We start from the raw sequence: 14291 nt of genomic DNA, 5'->3' as shown, positions 1-14291 counted from the left end.
CTGTTTAAGGAGGTAGTTATATAAAATACACTTTGTAAAGATTTTCATAAGAATAGTTAAAAAATTTAAAGCATTTTTAATGGCATGCTTAAACCTTAGAGAGCGATGTGGACTCACTGGCACTGGCTAAGCCAGAGAATCATGAATTTTATAAGATTTTATAGAAAATGAACAAACAGAGAAAGATTGAGTGGGACAACACCCCCGTGCTTTGCAAAATTTAGGAGGATAATTGTAAAGGTAGGAGGAAGCAGAGCTTGCAGCTATTGTGAAACACAGCTATTGTGCAAAACTACAGCACTGATGTTAGTGCACGAGAAGCTGTGTTTTTTTCTTTTTTCCCATTAAGAACCTTCATATGTTTTGTTCAGAAGCACAGTGATTCTAAGAGGGTGACATGTAATGTGCTTTCTGTACAATGAGCTCTTTCATTTGATTAAATCACATTTTTTTTTTTAGTTAAAGGTGAAAACGAGGTATGAAAACACTAGCTATTCATTCAGTATATGCTATTACTTTACAAAAATAGTTGTTAACTCTTTTGCAAGGAGTCAGTTCACTTTTCAGCACGTTTCCTATTAACTCTTGCTGGAGGTTAAGTATCAGTGGATTATTTTCCAGTTGTTGACATATTTAGAAGTAGGTAAAATGTGTTGAAAAACTAGCTACAATGAAATTCACCCCTTCTGGTCTAAGCCCCATGAATTTTTGACAGACACATGGAGCTGTGCATCTACCCCCACATTCATAACATAGAGCCATTCGTGCCCAAGTTTCCTGCTGTTTCTCCTCTGTGTTCAGACTTCTTCACTTAGCCCAACCTTTTCATTTAAAGTTTTTTGGGGGTACATTTTAGGTATGCAGTACAGTTACATTCGTCACTGGGATGTTGTACGTTTTGCATGATGTATCTTGGGTCTCATTTTTTCACCTTGTCCCTGCCCTCCCTTCACAGCCTTCTCCCCTTCCTATTTAAAAAAAACAAAGTTTATTTCCAATTTTTCATTTTGTCATATTTTTTTATTTTTCCCTTCCCTTCCCACTTTCCCTACACCTTTAGCCCTTTTCTTCCTTTTTCATTTTGTCAATTATATCATTAAGATCTTATGTACTATTATAGTTTTTCACACCAGAGAAACTATTCAGTATTTACACATGTGTGACTTATTTATTTCACTTAGGAGTATATCCTCAATATGTACCCATTTTCCTATGAAAGACTCTATTTTCTCATTCTTCATGGCTGAGTAGTACCCCATTTTATAAAAAAAACACATCTTTATCCAGTCTCCAACTGATGGTAAATGGGCTGTTTCCAAATTTTAGCTATTACAAACTGTGCCACTAGAAACATAGGTGTGCCTATATCACTGCGATATGACTCTTTTAATTCTTTCGGAAAGATACCCAGAAGCTGTGGTTTAAAAGGAAACAACCCTAGGGGTGCAATCCAAGATGAACTCTGCTCTCTTCTCTCTTTCCTCCCACTGATTTTTTTCTGAGGGAAGAATACAAGTTCTGGGATGTTTCCCACACACAAAGGAGCATGGGTACATGCACTTGTGTACATTTTTGGGTGCGCCTTGGTCAGCGATCTGCCTGGGTGATTCCAGGCCCCTGGGCTTCTCCCTGAAAGCTCTTTCGTCACAGACTCTCCTGGCATCGTCCCTGTGTGGGTCTGCCAATTGGCCTGGTGCTGTGAGTGTGGGAGCTCATGTCCTCTGGGAACTGATGGGGCATTTCGGGGAATATTTTTTTTTCAGAAAGGGAAAAATGATTGAGAGAGGAGAGGAGGAGAGAAAGTTGGAGTGTGGAGAAGGGAAATGCGTAAGCACGTGCCTAGTGGGGATCCTGGCTTTCTGCTCCACTTCGGTTCGGCACATCCTGGAAGATCACCATTACCCACTGGGTGCTTGGGGGCTCCACATGGCACAGCTAGATCTGTCTGATTCTTGAGCTGTGAAAGAGACTGCAGATGCATGGAAAGTAGGTGTTCACAGCACAGTCCCGAGTCAGACTGCCCGGGTCTACATTTAAACTCTACAGGTTTTAGCTGGGTGATCTTTGGAATGTTCTGAACCTTTCTGCATCTCATTTTTCACTTCTGTACATAGAAACATCAGTGGTACATACTCTAAGATAAACAGAAGTGATAACTACAATGCATTTAGAGCAGTGCCTGATAAGCTCTAAAAAAAGTTAGCATTTATCCATGTGTTTTTTCTGTAACTTTCAAGGGGATTTACTTTCTTGAGCCTGTTGGCAGTGGGGAAAAACAATGGTCAGGTCAAAAACGTTTTCTCATTTTAGAAATAGAGTGAAAATGATAATGAAACTCCTAACTAGACGCCTTCTCTAAATACTGACACAATTCATAACCCATGAGCTGCACAGGTAATTGTTCTTTTCTTCTTTCCCTTCATTTGAAACCAATACCACTGTTTGCTGCCCACTCTCCCTGGTAAGAGTCAGATTGGCAATGGATCCCAGGGCCCACCTCCTTCGCCCATAGCACAGGAGCTCTGTGACAACCTCAGAGGACTTTTGGAGAACCCCGGAATGAGAATGAGAGTAGGGGCCTATTACGTGTACCCCAATATGCATAACAGAAACTTGGTAAACATTTATTAAACATATGAATAAAAGGATGTGAATTGCATGTGAATTGAATATGAACCTCTTGACTCAGCCAACCTCTTCTTTCTTATTATTCCTCTTACATGTACCACAGGCACCAATAGGCTGTTTTTAGTTTCTGAACACACCAGGCAGATTTTCTTTCCTGATTCCCTTCCTGATGTCTTCTGCTCAAACTCTTTTGACTGCTGTTGTCCTTCAAAGCCCTTTCTGTGCTATTTTTTCTATGGAGCCCCTCTGTCTGTCCATGAGTAGCCACACTCTAGCCCTCCTTTCAATGCTCACAGCACTGTTTCTGATTTACAGGGTCTTAGCCTTCTTTTATCTGCCTGACAGCTCCTCAGGGTAAGGTGAATGCTTCTCATTTTGGGTCTACCACAGTGCTTTTCATATAACTGTTTAATATGTCAGAGTCACCCAGCCAGTTGGACACAGCTGGATTTTGACCTATTTCTCTTGGTTCTTTTTTTTTTAAATTGAGTTTATTGGTACAGTTACGTTCATTATTTGGATCTTGCACCTTTACATCACAGGTCTTGGTTCTCATTTTTTCCCCCTTGTCCGTGCCCTCCTCTCTTGGTTCTTAGATGAGTTTTCATGTTAATCATTAGGTGTCTGTGACCTAAATAAGGAACTTTTTATCCAGTGTCTCAAGAAGCATAGAGTAGCTTCTGATGTTTGGATTCACATTTTGCTCTGACTGACACTATCTTACCCCAATAATTGCTAATATAGCTGGTCAAGTAAACCTTTTAAGCCACCTTTCAACTGCTTGATCAGTTGTGTTTATCTGAAATATAATGTTAAGAATCTAAGACTCATAATAGGAAAGGCTGATTGCTTGATTATTAGGTAAGTATTCGGTCGCATTGAACAGGGGGAGAATTTAGGCACACATGTCAGGATTTTTCCATCCCGTTGGAATATACGCAGCTTGAGTGATGGGAACAATCATGCTGCCTTCCATATTGCTCTTTGGAAAGTGTGTATACATTGATGGTCACATTTGCTAGTTGCCTACATTTGAAGATATGCATTTCTATATGTGAGCCAAACTGTGCTGGAGAGATGGGACCAAAGTTGCAAGCCTGGCCTCTCATAAGCTTTGCTTACTTAGTTAGGAAATAATAGCTGTATTCCAATTTGAAATCCTACCCTTCCATAAGTCTTTCTCATCCCTTCACAGGGAATTGGACGTCAGGCCCTTAGACATTTTGCTTTTCCCTCTTCTTGACAGCTTTCTCCTTAGCACAGTTAAAATTCATGGCAAATGTTTTCCCCTGAAGGCGCAAAACTAGCACCTTTGGGGAGATCTGATCCAAATGCTTCTGTGGCTGAGGCATAGAGCTGACAGAATGCTTTTCTCTGCCTGGCTGGAGGTTCTCCATGGGCTGAAGCAGGGCCATTATGATCCCTGGGGCTCCAGGCCAGTCTAGGGTGAGCTTTATAGTCTGCTTTCCAGTCCAGACTAGAACCCTGGTGACAATTGGGAAGATTATTTCTCTTTTACTTAGTGAGAAAAAAGGACTCCCAATGTAAATTCTTTATTTCTCATTGTTCTTAGCATGGACTGGGATTGCATCGGCAGCAGGACCGAAATATGGAACTCTTCTGCACTGAGGTCACTTTCTCATTGATGGAACAAGGCTGGGAAAAGATGTGAGTAAACCATGCAGTTGGGTCTGGCGGACAGAGCCTGAAATCCCGTACACTGCAGTCTCAGGTCCTGCATTGGAGCTTCTGGTTCTGGTCCTGCTCCCCAGGTTCTGGACTTTCCTGCCTGTCCCAGTCATTCCATTCTCTTGCTCACTTTGTGGGCTTCTTTGAAAACAGTGCTTCCTTTTATCCCTGGGTAAAGGTAGTAAGGCTGCTGACATGCCTCCCACTAGAGCTCAGCCCATTTCTCTTTTACAGCTTTAGTGCCCCCCCCCTACAGCAGAAATTTCTAGTCACTGAAGAGCAATCAGCCCAAGTGGAAGAAATGCAGCTCTCTTTATTCACTACCAGTCAAGCCATTCTCTAATGGGCAAATAAAAGCAGCTGAAACCCCACTTACAGTGAATCTCCACAGCCCCCCAAGGTCGTCACTCCTCTCAAAGCAGGTGGGCTGCAGTCCCTCTTCTAGACAGCACTTGATGGAGCCCAGGCCAGTGACGCCAGCTCCCACGATGGCCACTCGTCTGACCATGTTCTCCTGTGTGGGGAAAACGAAGTGGAGGTTTTTATTCACAGAAGCCCTAACCCCACCCTTGGCTTCTCTTCACAAACCAGGAAAGAGAACTTGGAAGATTAAGGGATTTACTGTTTGCGTCCTCTGTAGTCTTCTCTGGTGTGTGAATGTGCAGAGAGCAATGTTCAGGTTGTTAGTTTCATCCCTGGGCTTAGTTGTGTTTCCATCCCTCAATCCGAGCTGACATCAAGCAGGGGTACAGCGGTGCTTGAGGCCATGGATTCTGGCACAGTGGCTGAAATTGGACCCTTTTGTGGCAGTTCTTGCCTTCTGGACTGTGCTGCCTCCAGCCTCCCATCTCTGGCCTTAGAGCTGCAGACCAGGAGAGGCTCACTGTGTCAGACACATTCTTTCGTCACCTACACGGAGGCTCCAGTCGTGCTGCTGGTGTATGATTCTTCACACAGAACTAGTTTATGCTCAGCAGTGGAGGAGGGAGGGGGCTGCCCTGATTATTTGTGGTGGAAAGGAAGGCATGGAAGACCACCCTCCTCTCTCCATCTGATTCTGACTCACCTCTAGGGAACTGGCAGGTGGCTACTGGCACAGGTTACAGAAACTAACCTGTGAGCTAATATTGATGAAACAAGCAGTTCTGTCAGCCATTACTGTATGATCCTGGGCCAGTTATTAAATCTCCCTGGGCCTCATAAAGTGGAGAAAATAATAATAGCTTCCTTGCAGTGTTTTCTTGAATGCAGAGGTTCCTTTTCAGTGTCCATTGAAGTGTTTTAGGGTTCTTTCCCCTAGCAGCAGGGTATGATTTACCAGGGAAGAGTTTATAGATTCCTTATGGAGGAAATAATGCTTTAGGTTCTGACAGACACTATAGAAACAAGAGCCTTGTATAATTCCTCCCTTACTGGGTGTGAGAGGAGTAGTAACCCTGCATTTAGAGAGGCAGTTGAAGTATAGGTGCTGGGTCTAAACACAATTGTTTCCAATCCCTGTTCTGAGTTAGCTTGGGGACATAGGAAAACTCAGCCCTTTGGAATTCTTTGTCCTCTTTTGCAAGAAAGGTTATAATTTAGTCATTGTTGTGAGTCATTGGGCACACAATAAAGAGTATCCACTTGTGTGAACAAAATGAGTCTGGGAAAAAGAGGGATTTGCATAGGAAAGAGTCTGTGTGCAGCTGTGCACCAAAGCATGCTGGCTCTGGACAGTCAGCAAGTGTGAGCAAAGGAAGCCATTTCTGCCCCTGGCAAACAGCAGGAAGCAAAGCAGATTACTTAGGGGAAGATGAGGAACCATTTCCCAAAGCTGCCTTGAGAAAGAGGGTAGGAGCTTTCTTACTATGGCTTCACTGAAATTGAAGAGGAGGTCACAGTGGGAAATTGTCCTCCCTCTGGGAAGGGACTAGTAGTGTTCATCCCGCCATGGTGTCCAGGAAATTTGTCCTGGGCAGAAGGAGTGGGCTTTGTGTAGCAAGCACCAGTGGGATGTATTTGTTTGCCTAGGATGTAGGAGTTTCAGGTATACACTTCTAATTGAAAGCACTAGCCTGGTTCAGTAGGAAAGAACACATGTACTCCACTATTAATCTGGGCACAGAGAAACAGGTTGTGCATTGAGGTAACTGTGGAGGCCTTGCACGAGGGACTGAACTGCCCTAGGCTCACTGTGCAAAACAGCATAGAAGCAGCTACTCTTAATCCCATCACCTGACTCAGTAATGCAAACATCTGCCTGCTATAAGCACTTCCTGAGTCCAGGCTCTGAAACTGGCTTTAGTCAGGCAGAATCTAGATAACAATTTTTTGTAGATACCATAAACAGGAAACCAACCATTCACATAGAGGGTGGAATGAAATGCCCTATGGTTCATAGACTCTGATTCTGAAATTCATTCTCTAACTGATTCAGTCGTCATAACTTCAGTGCATGGCTTCTGTGTGGCCAGGCCTGAGGCTTGGTGTTGGAGTGTAAATTATGAACTAGGCGAATTGCCTTTTCTACAGCATTGATCAGTCTGGTGGTTGGAGTCAGTCTCAAAGGTAACAATCATAGCTTTCTCTGTGGAGTGCTAAACCAGTGGTAGGTCTTATGTATGGATTGTATGAATGTGAAGGAGAAGGTGCTAATGCTAACTTTGAAGAGTTTGAAGTTTCATGATGGCTAATTATTAGGGATTTGGCTAATTATCGGTGATTTGGCTAGTTATCAGTGATTTAATATTTCTGTGCCTCAGTTTCCTCCTCCCCAATGTGAAGTTGGAAGTATAACTAGACTCAGAAACTGTAAAAATGAGTCAAGTGACGTATAAAAGGAACTGAGCATAGTACTTGGGATGTGCTCGAACTCTCAATAAGTGTTATTTCCATATCATTGAGCATTTTTCTTTGTTATTTCATGAATATCTCTCATGACAACTTTGAGTTTTATTTACAAATTTACAGACCTTTCAGAAACAGCCCCTTGGGAAAACTAAAACCATCCAAATGGTATCTTGTGGAAAGTGAATGAAGTGAGTCAGGAAATAAAAGAATGCAGAAATACATAGGTAGGTAATCTTAATGTCACTACCTCTCTTAGCTAAATTCAATTCTTTACCCACTCCTTCAAGAATTTATTTTTATATGAAACCAATGTGATTACTATGTTCTTTTGAAAGAGAAAGTTTTGTCCCTCTTCATTTTTTAACTTTACAAGCACCTTACCCTGACAGATGAATAATAAAATTTGGTGGAAGAGACTGCCAGTGCCTTTTGCCAAAGGAGCATTGACTGTTCCACACACTCTCTTACTCTGCTCAAGTTTTTCTTCAACTTTGTTGCACACACTGGGCAGGTGCAGATAAGAGCCTTACTGCAGGAATCTCTGGCACACAGCCCTTTATGTATGCATTCCACATCCCTCTTTGTTTCCTTCCTCACACCCTCTGTCCCATACATCCCTCAGTGCATGAAAATGTCTCAGAATCCTGGATGGTACAAATCGCACAACGATAGCATATCCTTAAATCGGCTGAAGTAGGTGTAATCAGAAATAGGAGGTACAGCTAGATTATCATGCGGAAGGGACGAAGATGCCCCCTCACCCCTGGAGACACAGTGGCACAAGCTGACATGAGACTTGGGTTGTGACAGGACCATGCTGTGGAATTTCTGTCTGCTAGCAGCAATTTCCCACCCCCTCAAGCCCATTCCTACAATAACCTCCAGATGACACAATTTCTGTCAGTGATGAGGTCATAGCAATTTCCCTAAGATAGAGGGGAAACTAAGAAATAACGAGGGACTGAGAATCAGTTTCCCCATCTATAAAAGAGATGGCACTTAACTATCTAGAACTGATTTTGCAAACCCTGATATTTATAACTTTGTGAATTTAACTACAAGTGCAATTAGCAAAAAAGATCTGGCAGTAGCATGAAAATCAAGAAATATTCACATACATAGAACAGAACATGAAACACTTAACAATAGAAAGCATGAAAAAATGTCCACACACATCAGTAAACTTTCAGAGGTAGCTTGCTTCCCACTCCCCTCTTGTGCCAAATGTGAACATTCGGTAGACAACCTCCCAAACCATTGTCTCAGATCATGCTAGGAGCTGTTGATGAAAGTACTGTATTTAAGAAAACTCACTGATTTCCCTTTGCATTAGAAATATAAGTTTTCCACTTAACACTTAGTTCAGTTATTTAATAATTTACCCAGAAGGGTACTTACCAGTGTACACAGAAGGCTCAGTATCTGGTTTTACTGTGCTGCTATAACTACTTGAGCACTGTTGTTTACTTTGGAGCACAGTTTCTTTATAGTCCCTCTGGCATCATGGCAGAGGCATGTTCTGGCATATGGTTCCACCCTGAAGTACAGTAACAAAACAGGAAAATCCCAGCCACCCCTTTTTCATCCAAAGGAGTCAGATAGAACATCTGGTTACTTACTTTATGTATGCGTAATTTTTTTAACAACAGTTCAGCCAGTTAGCACTCTGAAGCAGTAGAAATCAAAATGGCATGAGCCAGTTTTAAACTGGGAGTCCCCAGCACACAGAATGAACTTGGTCCATGAGCTAATGAATGTTATGAAAGATTTGGAAACCAAGCTTTTTTATACTTTAACTCCTTGGTTAATTGCAACAGTAAAATGCTAATAGCAATATTGGTTGACATGCACTTTGGACTCATTCTTCTGCCTGCAAGCTATAAATTTAGTTAATGAGTTATCAACCCCATTGCTTATCAGTTTTTTAACTCATTGATCAATTGCAACAGTGAAATGGTAATATTAATACTGGTTGACATGAATTTCAGACTCATTCTTCTGCCTGCAAGCTATAAATCCAGTTATTGAGTTATCAACCCCCTGGCTTATCAGTTTGACTCTTCAAAGGAACAAGAATAAAGTAGGACAATCATGTCAATGGCTGTTATATCAAAACTTCACTTTTAAGAATTGTGCTTGAATATTTAGAGAAGATTATTATTTTTAAAAGTTTATGCCCCATTTTATGAAAATCCTTTTAAGGGTAGATGATTGCCCAGGCACTTGGAGGAATAAAAGACAGACATGTGGGAAGAGCATGACCTCTGAAGTCACAGGTCCTGGGTTCAAATATTGTGTTCATCAGCCAGTATTAGAGTAATCCTGGAAAAGTTATATATTCTTCCTTTTTTCAGCTCGTTTCCTTAATTTAAAATAAGTGTAAAAAAGTAAAACAAAATAAGTGTAATACTAACTGGTTCAAAGAGTTGTGGTGATTAGATGAAGTAATCAACATCCAGAGACTTTATGTAGTAAATACTATAGATGGTGATGATGATGATGGTGATGGTGATGGTGATGGTGATGGTGATGGTAATATCCCTGCAGTCACAGAGTAAACTCTGAGAGACATTATTGGACTGAAGCAGGGAGAAGCTTCTGAAAAAAATGAATCTTTTCTCCTGAATTTAATGCCATGTAACTACAGCCTTTGCCTCTGGATCTGGAGAGCCTTGTAAATGGTTGAGAATGTTGTTTGCTCATTGAGATCACCCGGTGTCTTATAAGACACTCAAGTCTTATTAAATATCTGCCAAGGAGACAGCAGTGTTAACTCTTCCCACAACTATGAAGGTGCTAATATTTGAATGACTTTAAACTTAATTTTTACTCAGAAAGTAAACCTTCTTGGCTACTATTAGTTCAAGTAAGGTTTTAAAGGCCAAAATGTGTTTGACATTGAGTCAGTGATATCGGGAGGGATAGGGTGACTATTACTGCTGTGAGCCTAGTACATCAGCACTTCCCTTGACCTGGAAATGTCACACACCTTGGAGGTCCCATGGCCTTACCAGGCATGCTGCTAATGGAAGCGGTATCAGAGGACTTTAAAATTGTGGCCAAGCATTAACATAGTCACTTTATTATCTCATTATCCCTAATTATCGAGAAATTTGTATTAATCAAAAATGAGACAACCACCCTTCAGAGAAACCTTCACTTTCTGCTATTTGTAGTGTTTCTCATCATTTGTACATTAGGCTACAGGATGAGGAAAACTCTGTATCCCCCATTCAATATCCCCCTATTATTACTATTAATACACTAGATTAGTAAGATTTTTAGGAACTGTTATGGACTTTGAGCCTCCTGGGAATATGGTAGGATTGAACTTCATGTCCCCCAGGTGGTTGATTGGGAATGTATGACTAGTCTGCTCAAAGCACTGCGAACAAAGTACAGTGGTGTGTGTCCTGCTGGGCCATTAAATTGCCAGTGTGGATTCCATAGGACTTTCTTTTTCTTCATCATGGTGCCCAACAACTGTCTAGTAGCCTGAACACCTGCGTTACCATGGAGAGCAGAGCCTGCATGCAGTGGACATTTGAATCTTCCACACACATTTTTTCTGAGGATTTATCTGACATGATCTTTAGAGATGGTATTCAAACTGAAACACACATTCTTATTCTGCATTTCACATATAGAATCCATATACACAGACACACACACACACACACACACGACGACAAAAAGGGACTCCACCCACACAAAAACACCAAGGAGAGGAGTCTTCTTAGTCCATTGATAGTCCATTCTGAATTTGACCAGCTGTTCTCTAGCCCCTTTAGTTCAAAGATGGAGAGACCTTGTCTGGTAGGAAGTGGGGGGCTGAGTTCCAGTCCTCTACCGTTGTGTCTAGAAGGCTGCATGTTTTGATTGTGCTTGAGGTGGTTCCCTTCCAATATTTTGTTCCCTCGTCTATCAGTGTATGAAGGGATTTGGGGGTCTTGGTCTGGGCCTGCTCCTCGTTCTTGCTGCAGACAGACCTCTGTTAGGCTTCAGCTGTACCCCTGTGTGCATGACTAGCCAAGGTTTATTTCTTCTTGCCTTCTTTCTTGTGATACATCAGCTTTAATAATATCAAAGGCAGAGATCGCACAGCAGCACTGGTCAAACAGCCAATCTTCTGCTGGTCTCCGGAGGGGCTTCTTCAATCTTTGTCCCTACCTCTCCATTATAATCCTGGTGGCTGATTATCTCTGTTCTTTCTGTGCCTCTTTGGATAAGAGCACATGCAACACCCTTTGACCCCCTGCTTCTCTCCAGCTCTCGGCCTGTGCCAAGTTCTGTGTTTACCTCTCACCCTATGAGTTCAATGGCATTCATGATGTAGTGGAGCAGAGTCCTTCTGCTTCGAGTTCAAAAGCGTTTAGGGAGGTAGCTCACATGGGCATCCAGCTCAGCCACTGTTGGTGAGCAGTGGGATGGATCCTGCAAGTCACCTAGCTGTGTAGCCTTTGGAAGGCAGGCAGTGGGCAGATGGTATCGGGTGAGGTGTGGTACACAGTTTTAATGGTGGTGGGATTAGTGCAGGCAGTTGGAGAGCTCCCCCTCTGGCACAGTTTCAGTGTATTTTCTCTACCCGCTGGAACATACTGGTCACACTGTACATTCGGTCATTACCCACCAAGTCATCCTCTGGCCTGTGCCTTCTACAGTGAACTCATCTGAGAAGGCCCTCAGCTGCCAGTATCTTGCTTGCTGAGCTCCATGTCCCAGTGGGGTGTGAGCTAGGGCACCTGGGCACTACGTGCTGACTACAAGGCTGAACACCACATTGCTGCTGCTGTAGTTGGCTTCTTCTCTCAGGGGTTAGCTCTTTCTCACAGTAAGGCGAGATCACCAGTCCTGAGCTGTAAACTCTCAGTATCCAGCAGCAGGTCTGCTTCTCTACACACCCTTTATACCAGAATTATGATGGCTTCTACTTCATGTTGCTTTCCAGTGTTTTAGGTTTTTATTTGCCCCTCATTTCTGAGTACCTGTGAATCACAGTGAGCTTATTCTGAGCATTTCATGAACACAGCTACTAATGCATTCCAGGAAGAAGGGTACAGACAGAATTTGGCATTGGGCAGAGCCTACTGGATTGGTCTAGCGTAGCTCTCTGTATGTCCAGATCATTGATGTGTTGAAGAGGAAAGATTCACCTTGGTGTGGGTTGCTGCAACCAGTAGTCTTATAGCCTGGGTGGAATAAGGGAGAAAGAAGAAGGAAGTTTCACCTTTGCATCTTCAGAGGAGCCCAGGCTTCACCAATGCCTTTGCAAGTCTGTCTCCTTGTTTCCAGTGCACACCCTTCAGTTTCCCAACACCAAGTTCCACGGGATTCTGCAATGTGTTCTAGGCATTTGACTTTTGACTGGATCCTGTGGCTCTCCAGTGTGCAGATGACCCTTGTGCATTTTTCCACCCCTGATTGTGCAGGTGGTCATTGAACACCTACCTTGAAAATGCTTTATATATACTTAATATTCAAAGTTTTTCTGTAGTGAACCTAACTGATACACCTGCTGAGGTCCCCAAAGCCAGAAAGTGAACAACAGTAATTGTGTTCCAAGTGAGGAACTAAACCAACTGGGCAGAATTTGCAAAGAATGTATGTGAAAAGTGGTTTTATGATACGTAGCTTCATTTGTACTTTGAGGGTCTTAAATATAGAAGCTGAGGTGGCTGGGAGTTGGAAATTGAACAGTTGATACTGTGGCATTTCCTGACCCATTAACATCGAGGCAGGTCTGAACAGATTCAAAGAAACCACTCAGAACTTTACCCTTGGAGTCTATGGGAGACTGGGTTTTGACCCATGCTTGAAACGCTATGAGTGGACCTGCATGCAAGGGATGGTGGGTGCAGTGGCAACAGTTTCTTCCGCTGGTTATAATGTGAGATACACCTTTCATGTGGACCAGATGATGGTCACTTTGGAGAGAACTAATGCGATGCCAACTTAGAGAGATTTTGTACAACGTGGTAGCTGAGCAGACCATGAGACGTCAGCAGAGGTGGAGTTATATGTTCTTTAGACCCCAGGCCATCAGCAAGACTGAGCCCAGTGATCATTTTACAGTGTTTCTTCTTGTAAAATTATGGATCATCTTCTTACTTGAGTCTTAAACATATTTTTCAATATGATATTCTCAATTTGTGATTCCTGTTATAGGATTTAGATTTCATTTTTTCTGCAAAAGTCTTCAGTTTTATTTTTCTCACCTTTCCTTCCATATAAATTCCTTCAGTCCTTCAAAAATTTTTCACAATTTGACTCACTTGATTGCTTTCAGGGCTACTAATAATTTATAGAAGGCTACATTTTAGTAGCCTTCATCTAATTTTATTTTCTACAGCTGAATTTGAATAGATTTCAACTTTCTAGATAATAAATTATGACCTAAAAAAATGGAGATTTTAGCCAGGCATGGTGGCACATGCCTATAATCCCAGCACTTGGGAGGCTGAGGCAGGAGGATCACTGTGAGTATGAGACCAGTCTTGGCTACATAGTGCATTCCAGGTTTGTCTCAGCTACATAGTGAGACCCTGTCTGAAAAAGACAAACAAAACAAAACAAAACAAAACAAAAAGGAAGATTTTGCCAGTCGTGAGTACATTAAAAAGAATGTGCTATTGGAGTCAGTATTTGCAAAAGAAATTCTAAGTCATGTTGTTGTTTATGGCCATGACCTAAGAGGAGTATTGGATTATTATTTTGGTGACTTTGTTGAAGGAGAAATGCATCCCTTACATGTATAACTTCTGGGCTGCGTCCTTTTAAAACTCTATATTAGGCTTCCATATATTTTCCCTTCAACCTTCAATTACTGGTCAGTTCTGATTCAATTAATGTGTAACTCAGTTCAACAAAGTGAAACTTCTGCCTTACTTTTCCCATTACGGATTTCATGGTTTTGTGTTTTATTTGATCACTGAACTTGGCTCCGACATGCAAAATAAAGCTTAAATGATACTATTGATATGGATAAATTAATAAGAACTGAATTTATGTAGTGCTTTGTACCTTTCAATGTAATTTTGTAGATATTACTTTTGAGACTGAATATAAAGTTGTCTATAATCATCTGAATGTATCTCTACTCGCAAATCAGTAAATTTTCTTTCAGAAGAACCTAAAAGAGTAGCCAC

General features: G+C 41.9%; 1 protein-coding gene across 2 annotated transcripts in view; it reads right to left on the bottom strand.

Annotated features, from left to right (window-relative positions):
* The window catches only part of LOC104859377 (dimethylaniline monooxygenase [N-oxide-forming] 1), a 26735-nt gene extending 17816 nt beyond the window's left edge, over positions 1-8919 (bottom strand). Inside the window, exons 1-2 of one of the 2 annotated variants that reach the window (XM_010619951.3) lie at positions 8766-8919; positions 4694-4831 (exon numbers count right to left, since the gene is read on the bottom strand). In XM_010619951.3, the coding sequence (XP_010618253.1) occupies positions 4694-4825 (132 nt within the window). In that variant the 5' untranslated portion in view covers positions 4826-4831; positions 8766-8919. Of the gene's footprint in view, positions 1-4693; positions 4832-8544; positions 8677-8765 lie in introns of those variants that run through there. The other variant, XM_010619961.3, reaches the window with a different exon arrangement.
* Between the last annotated feature and the right edge of the window lie 5372 nt (positions 8920-14291).

Source organism: Fukomys damarensis, unplaced genomic scaffold (assembly GCF_012274545.1).
Source record: "Fukomys damarensis isolate Sample0158 unplaced genomic scaffold, DMR_v1.0_HiC HiC_scaffold_11, whole genome shotgun sequence".
NCBI lineage: Eukaryota > Metazoa > Chordata > Mammalia > Rodentia > Bathyergidae > Fukomys > Fukomys damarensis.
Note: the sequence above shows the minus strand (reverse complement) of the source record. Positions and strands in the feature narration are given on the sequence as shown.